General features: G+C 36.5%; 1 protein-coding gene across 1 annotated transcript in view; it reads left to right on the top strand.

Moving 5' to 3' along the window:
• Positions 1 to 12,150, top strand: part of LOC106054549 (gem-associated protein 5-like) — a 199,569-nt gene that overhangs the window by 60,725 nt on the left and 126,694 nt on the right. Inside the window, exon 18 of the mRNA XM_056038406.1 lies at positions 8,926 to 9,054. Coding sequence (XP_055894381.1) covers positions 8,926 to 9,054 — 129 coding nt within the window. The remainder of the gene's footprint in view (positions 1 to 8,925; positions 9,055 to 12,150) is intronic.

The raw sequence follows: 12,150 nt of genomic DNA, 5'->3' as shown, positions 1-12,150 counted from the left end.
GTGTGCCTCCTCCTTTCGGAACAAAACTATCTCCCGTAGACTACCTGATGGATGCTCCATCTTTACGGCCGAATTACATGCAATATCGCTTGCACTCATGGCCGTCAAAGCATCAGACAGGAGAAAATTTATAATCTGCTCCGACTCCAAATTTGCATTTCAAGCTTTGGGGCGGATGAAGACTGACATTCCATTGGTACATAAGAGCCTAAAGCTGTTGGACTAAATAACAGCTGACCATAGAGATGTCACCTTCATCTGGATCCCCTCCCATGTGGGCATAGAGGTAAACGAAACAGCAGACAGATAAGCAAAGAGAGCCCTAAATCAAGCGGTGTCAGGAACCCTAATTCCCTGCTCGGAACTGAGACAGAGTATTGCCTCTGCCACCTATCGAGAGTGGCAGGATCTGTGGGAGGCTGAGACCCACAACAAACTCAGACTGTGGCGGATGTCAGGTGGCGGCTTACATCTAAAGGTCTGACAAGGCGTGGAAGCACGACCATGTGCAGACTTAGTATTGGCTACACCTAAATCACACACTCCTTTGTGCTGAAGAGAGAGGAGCCCCCATTTTTTGAGTACTGTGACTCTCGCCTCACGGTGGATCATATTGATTGCCCCAGATACCAGGATATTAGGGGAAATTTTTTTAGAGCGCACAACTTCAAAACACTATTCAATAGTGTCGACCCTGGGAAGGTACTGGGCTTTGTCTCTGAGGTGGGGTTGTCTACGAAGATTTGATCTGTGAAACTGTGAACATATAATATTTACAAAACATTTTTATTAAATTATTAAATTCTTTACTATCTTTTAACTGTGAATAGACATTGTTTTTAATCACTTAACTATATAAAATTTAGCTCTTGTGGTATGAAGGGATTACGGGCACGACATGGCCTAAAGTGTGCCTATGAGCTAAAAACTCAACCCCCCAACACAGTTTAATATATTTTTGCTGTCTCAATGTAAAATTAGATCTATTCCAAAACCGTTTATTGGTTTCTTGTCTCTTGTCCTAACAATGTCATTACTAGCCGTTAAGGTGAGAGCATTTCTTTCCCGACTCGAAAATAACATTCTCCTCCCCCGCTCTTGTCTGCTTGCCATTCATCAAAGTCAGTGCTAATGTCAGGGACATAGACCAGCGAGAGAGAGAGAGCAGAAAGCTATTTAATTTTGATTAGAAGATGAAACTTTAACAGAACACCATCATCTTAAGTTGATAGAAAGTGTTGCACCAGACTGCTATCTATTAGATCTACCATGTACAAGGCGATATGCACTTTCTGTCTTTGGCAGTTGAAATACTAGAGAACAGAAGAAGTTCTAGTTAAAGACGAATTGAATAGTTTGTTCGGCGTGACCTTAACTCCGTTAGACTGTTTTTTAGCGGCCCCCGAAAGGGGAAAAGACGCTATTCGTTTTCTGTGGCCTGTCTGTCCGTCTGTCCCGTTTAGATCTCAGAAACTAGAAGAGAAAAGGAAAATCGGACATCATTGATTAATGTTTGTTTAGTTAATAAATATTTCTATATTTTTTTATGAGTCACATCCTGTAAAATAGATTTGCATTTTTTGATGATTTTTTAAAAGTATATTTTTTTACAGCCTAATGTGTTCTATCCTCTACCAATGTCTAGATCTGTCCATCTGTCACTAGCTAGACCACTTCGGGGGCTGTCTTTGTAACCTTGTTTTTTTAAAGGCAATGTAACGATTTCTAACTTATTTTAAAATTTCAAACCATTGCTTTTCTCTCTAGATCTTGGTCACTGCATTGATTAAAAACGGTTCATTGAAGTTTTGTTATTGTAAATGTTACAGAATTGGCGAAAATAAGTAAAATATAGCAAAATACTTTTAAAAAAAAATAAATAGAAATTATGTTGAGTGAAATCGCGTCATCTATTTTGTTTTTGTTTAGCGCAACTTTCATGCTCATTACACATTGGTTAAATCACTTTCCTGTACCAGTTTTGGGTGGGTTGGTGGGAGGGGGGGGTATTTGGGAGAATGTTTCTGTGCTGCCTTATCAAGAGCTATTTTTTTTTTTTTTAAAGTTGCTCAGTCTAAACTGCCATGATGAAAAACTGGCACGCAAACCACTTAGCTGTTCATTCAAGTACTTATAAAAGCAAAAGGTTTTATACATATTTATTGTTAGTTAAAACATTTTTGCGAATGACTAATTTTGTACACAAGGCTTATATCCGCTTAGCTTACCGCATTTTGTATTTAAAACAAAATTAATGAACTAATGTTGTCATTGACATTGAATAATTGTGCAAGTGTTCAACTTGATCCGAGAATGGGGAGTAGGACAAATAACATGTATACGATTCCATCCATCCAGACTGATAAACGAACTGAGTTACTATAAGCTTTGTAATAATAATGTGGCAGCTGATTTCCTAATTGAGTCTCGCATTCAAATGGTGATACATTTCGGAACGTTTCTCAGTGTCCTGGCATCCAACGGGTATGTAGCGAGTATGTAGCAGTTAGTGGAGATGTCAAGAAAAATTGGACGTCATTAAGCGCCGCCCAGCAGTTCCTGCGCTAGACACAAAGTGGAACACCCAGACTAGTCCCTCCTACCAACTCAATTCTCTCTTTCTCTCTCTCTCTTTCTCTCTCTCTTTCTGTCTATTTCTCTTTCAGTCTCAATATACACATACTGAGGTTATGGAATAACCCCGGATACATTTCTATTTTTAAAAAAAATGTCGGAAAAAGTAAACCAGAAGTCAATATAGCAAACAAACGCCTAGCAAACAACGATAGCTGTATGCAGTCCACGTCTCTATTTGTTATGTGGTAACAATGGTGAGTACTCTCAATATCTGTGATCCACTGAATACCTTCTGTGAAAAAATCATGACGTCAATGACCATTGTTGACTCAGATTCCCGCCTCCGGGGAGATAACTCTCAACTCAAGGTTTTCAAACGTCTGCCGTTAACTAATGTAGTGAATGTCCAACGACTGTGATGCTCTTTGACAAGTAGAGATCTAGATGTAGATCTCCATCATTTAGCCCAAGGATACAACAAACCTTTTTTTTTTTTTTTTTTAAGAAAATAATGAAGGCCATTTAACTGACATTGTAAAGTTATACTTTTTTTTTTTGTTCTGTCTGGAAAACGAAATCCATAAACTAGATTACTTGTGTGATGGAAACGTATGAGTCTGGTTCACGCGAGTGACATTCACATAGCTTTGACAAAGTAGTCAAAACGAGTTTACAAAACGGTCACAGATTTTTTAAAAATTTAAATACAAGTCACGAGGATGACAACAAATTTGTTCATATAGCTCAAATATTAACGAAGTCACTCATTTTTAGCGGCCCCCGAAAGGGGAAAAGACGCTATTAGTTTTGTGTGGTTTGTCTTTCCGTCAGTCCGGTTTAGATCTCAGAAACTAGAAGAGAAAATGAAAATCGGACATCATGATATTTTAGAACATTCAAAGTTCTGATGCAACGGCTACTTTTTTTCTTTTCCGAAAGTGAACCATTTCATTTTTAAAATTATACACACAAAAAAAAACACACCACCACCACCAATTTTTAATGAAAAAGTAAGTTTTTTTAAAAAGACTTTTTCATTAATAACTCTAGCTTCATTCATAGATTCGCGCATTGGTACAAAAAAAATTTCAACTAATGTCGCAATGGAAAAAAGTGTGAATGGATCATTATAAAATATATTTCCCATTTATTAACTAACTCATTAAATGAAATACTGATTCAAATGTTGTTTTTGAAATAATTTTGATACGAACTTCGTTTTAGTTGTAAGTTATCTAGATTCTAGATACATTCTATATTATGGATCTAGTCTAGACCTACAAAGTAAATAGAGCGATTATGATCAGGATAAGTAGGCCTAAACCTACTAGTGGATAATAGTGTATTAGGCCTATGCTGTTCGCATGGGAAACCTATTTAGTTATGCGGACTCATTTTTTTTTATTTCATAGTCTCTCTACTCCAATATATTAATCGAAAGTAGGTAGGTATCTTGAAGCAGTGGCGTCACTGGAGAGGGGGGGGGTCGAGGGGTGCTGTCCGCACCGGTCGACACCATTTTTGGTCTGACAACCAAGTTGGAAAAATTATAACTTGGCAAAAGCAGACACATCGGAAAAGATAATAAAATCTCTAGATATATAGATATATGCCCAAATATTCATAGACACATCTAGATGGTAATTGGGTAGGATATTGCAGTCATTACTTCATTGAGCCGGGGAGGGTCAGCGAGTGAATGGTCTATTGGGACTTGTTCCAGGCGTGCGATGGCTTCGGCGCTAATGCTAGATGGACAGTTTAGGATGGTACTGAAGTGTTCAGTCCATCGAAAAAGTATGTCCTCCTTGTCTGTGAGAAGTTTGTTTCCATCAGCACTGAATATGGGGGATGAGCCATTTTGCTGAGGACCATAAAAAGCTTTCATTGAATTTAAAATCATTTTTTGCATTTTTAATGTCAGCATAAGACTGAATTTCTTTTTCTTTTTTGTTATACCACGACTCCTTCATGAGTCTCAGATTCCGCTGGACCTCACCTTTGGCATTAGTGTAGCGTTCTCTGCTTTGGGGGCAATCTGGATTACACAGAAAGGCCTTAAAGTAAAGTTGCTTGTCTGTTAAAAGCTGTTCAATTTGCACATTGTTTTTATCAAACCAATCTTGGTGCTTGCGTTTTGGCTGACCGAGGACGCTGCTAGCCAGAGAGTACACAGAATCCCTTAGTTTATTCCAGCTGTTTTTTACATCCTTGTTCATGTTCAGGGTCTTAATTTCAATGTCTTGTTTGTTGATGAGCTCTTGCTTGATATTTGGGTTTGTGAGCTTACCAACATCTAGGCGCTATGCATGCTTGCATTCTTGGGGCCGTCTAGGTGGTTTGATGCATATTTTTAGCTTAGATAAGATTAGGCGATGATCAGTCCAACAGTCAGCTCCGCTTTGGTGACTTTGACGTCTTGTCTATCAGACTGTCTGACAATGATGAAGTCTATTTGATGCCAGTGCTTGGACCTGGGATGCATCCATGAAGTCTTTTTTCTGTGAGGTAGCAGGAAAAGAGTATTTGTTATTGTCAGCACAACGTTATACCATTTCTGTCTTAAAGTATAACAAAAGAAACCTGTTCATATGATGTTAAGGAAGATATATTTGTGCGATTATTAATTGATATGTCCATTATATGGATATTTTACACTACTAGACCTAAAATTCTGATTTAGATATCTTAAAGATCTAGTCTAGAATCTAGATGTTATTCTTATTATAATTACGTAAAAATATAAGCAATGCTTATAAACTTCAAGCAACTTTAAATTTACACAGTTATCGCATTTACGGTAATACGGCTGATTACGCCATGTTAGCTCTAGACCTAGTTATAGTTTCCAGCCAAATTTACATTTATTTATTTTTTACTTTGAAAAATTATAACGGTCTAATGGGAGTTTTCCTCGTGTGGCCGACGAGCTAGTAATTCTTTTCTCAGCGATATACATCAACTGTTACTTTTATAATCAAAATCGTTAGAGCCGTTTTTTGAGATCAGCTGTCGCCCACCCACTCAGGTTCCATGAATGAGTGATTTGAATAGAGGCATTGTAAAAAATTTTTCTCCCACATCTTACACATAGACATATATATATATATATATATCACAAAATCAATTGATAAAAACTAATTGATTAATTAATTATGTGATTTTTAGATTGATCATTGTCATCGACAATGAATAATTGTGCAAAATCTGAATTGAATCCGAGACAGGGAAGTGTGAGAAATAATGTCTCAAAGATTATGCCCAGACAGACGGAGTCAGTTGATAGAAACGAGTTCACATTGATGTCATAACTTCCGATAGATTATTTGGACATAAAGACCTTCTTGACACTTGGCGCCATGCCCTATTTGTAGTTTTTAGAGTCCTTTAATTTTCTTTTCTGTATTCATAAACATAAAATCTTTTCAAAAAAAAATTTTGCGCTTAGAGTTTATTTAATTGTTTAAAAAAGAAAACAAATGTGTTGTCAGTTCTAGTAGCTTTGACAAAGGACGATGTCTCCAAGTCTGGAACTAGATTCCTGCTAGCGTTTGATGAAAGGTGTGATTTCATTCCAGAACATTGTTGAGATTCATGATACCACCTTTCAATTGGATTCACAACAACTTTGCCCTGAGTGAAGCCTAGACACCAGTAGGTCGGAACAAAGAGAGGAATGAAATAGTACACACTAAACATGGGACTGTAAATGGAAACACAGTAGAACATTCCACGAAGTGAACGAAGCTCAAACCTGACCGTCTCTTGCTATGCTAATATGGTCAGTTGAACATGCCTAGGATGGCTAGTGGACTTCAATGTAATGAAGTGAAACCTATCGGAATCTTTACTATTACGTAAGAACAAACGGATACTTATGAAAGGACCTTGCTAATATACATATATTGATGAAAGTTGTTTGCGCTGAACTATTGAATAAGTATGAATTAGACATGACTGAGCACTCTTACATTTCACGTGCTCCAACAGTCAAGGAAAGTACACTCACACAGCATCAATGTCGCTCTGACCTGTCCTTTTCGGGTGCCTGCGATTCCTAGTTGTATTTACCTTGTGAGTAAAGTGTTTCTTTGATCTGGGATCTCAACCTTTTTTTTTTTTGTGTCTGGAACATTGAAAAGTGCACCGAACTTTTGTTGAAAAGTGCACCGAACTTTAGTTGAAAAGTGCACTTGTCTTTTTTCACTTCCTACAGTTACCTTTTTTTATAAGTCGTTCACTCTGGCGTTCATCTGAGTTAATCAGATTTAAAACTTCTAGTTCAGAAATCGTTCATCCTGCCTCTGGTATCGCATGATTCCATTTTTCAGTATCGCTTACATTCATCCTCTAGTATCGCATGTATCGTCCTCCTTTATCCCACAGTAGTACCTTCATCCATTTTCACCTGCATTCAGTCTCCCATTGCACATTTTTTCATCTTCCAGTACTGTCTGCATTCATTCTCCTGCATTTGCCTTCATCCATCTCCTATAATGGGCGTCTTATAACTTCCAGTATCATTTGCAAATGGCCTCCAATATCACTGCATCCATCCTCCAGAATTGCATGCACCCATACGTTCATTATTGCCTAACTCTCTTTGCGAAATAAAACACTTTAATTCTCCTAGCAAATATCACTAAAAAAATTAAACACCCATTATCAATACGCAATATAACTTAATTTTAATAATAGATTTACAAAAGTATTTAACATGGAGATTCAAACTTATTAACTGGAAGACTCCGATATTAGCTTGTCTCACCAATTATAGGTTGTCAAATAGAAATCTCTCAAACGGAAATAAATTTAAATCGCTTCATTTCTAACAAACTCTTGAACTCCTTTCTCTTTCTGAACTTCTTTTTCAAAACTTGAATTCTCGTGAAGCCAATGTGGGAACCTTTGGAACCTTGAGGCGTACATCACTGAAATGTACACATTGACATTTCAGTCCAACTCGTTTTGGTTTCATTTCTCTGAGAACTTGACGTGTACTGTATAACAAACTTTATTGACCCGGGGACTCCTTTATATAGTCTAAACTTGCCAACGGACCCCTAACTGAAAATGCTACATACATTTAAAATGCTTAGTATATAAATTACAAATGTAATAAAAACAACATTTTGTGTAAGGGGTATTTATCGAAATAGCTTTTGTTTCAAATAAAACATGAATGACTTGGATAAACGTGATGATATGTTATGAGTGTATTTAGATGATATCCGATTCAATATTTTGTAACCAGCGACCCGCTAGTTGTCTCCACGAGCACAAGTTTCTAGTTGGCTTCTTTTCTATGTTGAGGTTTATTACAGCACTGAATCCACGTTGTTTCAAATAACAAGACTGGAAAGCAGTCAATAACTTCTTTAGAATGACCCATAATGCAGGATATAAAATTGGAATCTGTTTTTGAAACCAGACTTTGTGGTCTACTTGTTCAAAACTTTGGTTTTAAGTTTCTCGTTTTTAGGAGACTTGAAGAAGCTGCTCCTGTATTAGAATAGATTCATTTGTGATTGGGTTATAGTTCTTCTACGCGCAAAAAGGTTCAATACCCATTCTGCAATATATATGTAAAAGTAGAATATCTCTTTAAATCTTTGGTTTATGTCGTTAGTCTATTGTAGACATTTTAAATAGTGGTGAAGAGCAAGTTAATTATTATTCCAATTATCTGATCAAATAAACTGGCTGTTAGCGCGAATAAATTATTTTAATTGTGTACAATTTATTTGTATCTTTCTTCGGACCCCTAACCTGTTTAATTCATCAATCATGTGTCACTGTGAAGCTTGTTTAATTCATCAATCATGTGTCACTGTGAAGCTTGTTTAATTCACCAATCATGTGTCACTGTGAAGCTTGTTTAATTCACCAATCATGTGTCACTGCGAAGCCTATTTAATTCACCTGTCATGTGTCACTAGGTATCTTGTTTTATTCACACAATACAAACTTTGCCTTATGAAGTCCATGTGCTCAGGTTTAATTGAAATGTAGATTTCTAATTGAGGAGATCTAGCCAGTGGGGTTAGTGAACACTTTAAAGTACACTTCCACTTTTTTCCTTGAAAAATCCATTGGCTAACAGGCTTAATAGCCAACTAATCCATACGTCTTCTTTGACATTCAAGGTTGGAAGAGATGTAGCCTGTCTAACTAACTCTTACATATTCTGCCTGTCCTATGGATTTGGAAATAACAATAATTCTGGATAAGTGACAGAGTTAAATTTTGTGCACACTTTCCAAAATGAGAAAAAGAAAATGGGGGTGCCCTCTACCTGAATGGCAAGTACTTGATCAATGCCTTTCTATCTGTGCCTCTGCTCCTCAGAGCTCTCGGACAAAAGCAAAAGACGTAAGAACAAAGCCAAGTCACTCTTTCCTGTATGCGCTGCGGCCAATAACCGAAGCAAGGCCGCTCTTCACGAGGACATCTTAGATCTGACAAGGTTAATCACAGGTAAGTCGAATATGTCTGGACAACATCTACACTTTTCAAAACATTCATGTCACTTTTTGTTTTCATTTGGTGCACTTTGGATCAACGATTTTTTTTTCCATTTTTAAACAGTTTTTATATGCAAACTTTTTTTTTCATAGACATACGCCATTTCTAAAACACAATTTTAAAATATATAGTTATTCTTCTTGTATAGCGTCCTGTATGTCATATACAGATAGAATTGATCAAGCAGTTTTATCTGCTATAACATATAAAGTGTTTCGTTTTCTTAGATGCTACCTGTGAAGCCAAACCATCATCTTGTAGTACTTTCAGGTCAATTATTTCCTTACACCTGAGACAATGGCCATGTTGCCAAGCCCCTGTAGTATACTGCACCATTAGAATGGAACACGTTACTTAACTACGTGTTTTGTTTTTTTGTAATTTAACTTAATGCAAATGCGAAATGGAATTGGATAGTTAAAACCACTACAAGAAACATGACGAAATAACAAAAGCAGAAATATTTATTTTAGTACAGGAACATCAACATACTTTCAAGTAAGTTTAGTCAATTCAAGTTAAACATTTTAAAAAAATCTCTCTTTCTCCCTTTTTCTTTCCCCTCCCCGATATTTAAATGTGACAGAGCCCTATCTAGCAATCATACATTTAAGTGTGACACAGCCATATCTAGCAATCATACATTTAAGTGTGACACAGCCATATCTAGCAATCATACATTTAAGTGTGACACAACCCTATTTAGCAATCATACATAAAACATTGAATCATAATCTTCAAATACAAAAAACAAAACCCAATAAAATACTCCGAAAGACACAAAGATAAAGGCACATTCCTTGTTCCATATTCTAGGACAAATTAGTACAGATGCTCCTTCTTCCATAGTGCTATTCTAGCATGGAATGGGTTGCCTGAGCCTACAAGGAAAATAATTCAAGTCATTGGTTAACATGCATGACTAGATTGACCTAGGAACACGCATAGGACATAATCATCTTTTTTTTTTTGAAGTAACGTCTGTATTTTATAAGATAATGTAAAATATCCACAGCAGAACTAATAAAATGAATGAGACCTTCAATTTCAAAATCTGCTTCTTTCCCTCGTATTACCAAATGAATTCACTCTAGCGCTTCCTCTTTTTTATATTTTAAGTATGTCCGTAGTAGACAGTAAGAAGCATTTCAAAATCTAGACCAATTCTCGTTCAGTTCTTGGGACTGCGTAATTAAATATGTAAGTAGTTTGTATAATGTAGTTTGTAACAGTGATATTTCAATGGTTTCGAGGCTTAATGACACGCACGAGCTTTGAGGTCTCAGCATTCTACATCACACCTGGTTCATAAACATAAAAAAAAAACAACTTTGCATAACCTTCCAAGTTGTCATTGTAGGACAAGAAAAGCCTGGGTGCTTTAGGTTGAATGGAGTCAGACATGCTCTGCATGCAGTTACATGATGACAGATCACAGTCTGTCTGCTTAGACCAAGATCTACCTGTCTTTTCCACACAGACATTTCTGTACCCTCCCCCCAGTTTTCTTATTAACATTTAACATTGACTTTGATAAAGATCTCAACTTTCGATTTAAAAGCTGCAAACGTTTTCCCCCTGAAGATGACACCTCTGCAAAATTCTGCCCACAACGCAGGTATTTCAGACATTTTAACAAATGGAGTAGATCAGTCTGAGATGCGCGTTTCGATTCCTGGTCTACAAAAAATGTTTGACATAAATTTTCCAGTTCATTGTAGATCATTTTTAACAAAAAACTTCTTTTCTCTCTCTCACTCACTCTCTCTCTCCTCCTTCCTTCAAAATGTTTTTCTGTATCACTGATTTGAATTAAACTTTCCAATACAATTCCTAGATCAAGCAGCAGTACCAATGTTTCTTGAAGTTTGATCTATCTAGTTGATTGACTTTGGTCTGGAAATGAAACAACGTTATCCCATTACAAATATATGTTTTTGTTTTTGAAAGGGTGGGGGAACACTTTGGAAGGGTAGGGAGGGAAACTTCGAAGTCCAATCAAGATTTCTTGATAACGGACAGGTGAGAGTGACATTGATTTCCTTTCATCTTTTCCACATTCTTGTAGATAATTCGTTGGATCTGAAAGTGTGACAATTAATTGTGTAACTGGATGCAGTTTGAAAAGTCTACTAGGAAAATTAAAAAAAAATAAATAAAAACGATATTTGCGTCCTTTCATTGGAGAGTTGATTTGGTTTTCTTTTAGAAGCTGCGATTTCCCGTGATCAACCTTGTTCACCACTGATTTGAAACATCTTGAAATAGTTGTATTGAAAGCCTTTTACTTCACCTAACACGTAAAAGCTAGTTTCTGTCGCTAGATACAGTTTTGATAAACCTACACATCAGAACTGATAGAGCTTGATTGTTAAAATTTTTAGAAATGACCTGGTTTTATTGCTAAACCTATATATTAGAGTAGAGTGGGTTTTATTGCTAAACCTGTTAGAAGTGAGTGTGTTTTATTCATGAACCTATTTATTATAAATTAGAGGGTTTTATTGATATACTTTTTTTTTTTAGATGCTTGCATTTTTTCTGCTGCTCCTAACTGAAGGTATTGCAAGTAACGTATTTAAAACTGTGAGATTATCTTCACTAAACAGTGACTACACTCGAATTTCTCGTGTTCAAACAATACCAAATAGTTTCAGTCTGTCCCACAGTGTAGAAGCGCACCTTACCCGTTCACGTTTCTTGTGTACTTTCAAGGGAAAGGATAGTGCCTTTTCCCCACTGATAGACAATGGATATCACAAGACACTCTGAATATGTTTGAATGTTAACTTACTGAATTTATAAGTAGCATCGGGCTTGAGTCCTTGCTGGTTTAAACTAGACTCTAGTAAAACTCTAGTTAGTATAGTATATCCCTGTGTGTTGGGTTCAAGTAAAACTAATCGGCCTATTATGTCCAGACCGTTCACAAATTAATCTCCGAATGTTCATTCTCCTGAGACTCAACTAAATCCATGCCAAAACGAAAAAAAAAAGTTCATTTCAACTCTTCCTGCACTATCATTTTTATACTCCTGGAGTAGCTAG

Source organism: Biomphalaria glabrata, chromosome 8, assembly GCF_947242115.1.
Source record: "Biomphalaria glabrata chromosome 8, xgBioGlab47.1, whole genome shotgun sequence".
NCBI lineage: Eukaryota > Metazoa > Mollusca > Gastropoda > Planorbidae > Biomphalaria > Biomphalaria glabrata.
Note: the sequence above shows the minus strand (reverse complement) of the source record. Positions and strands in the feature narration are given on the sequence as shown.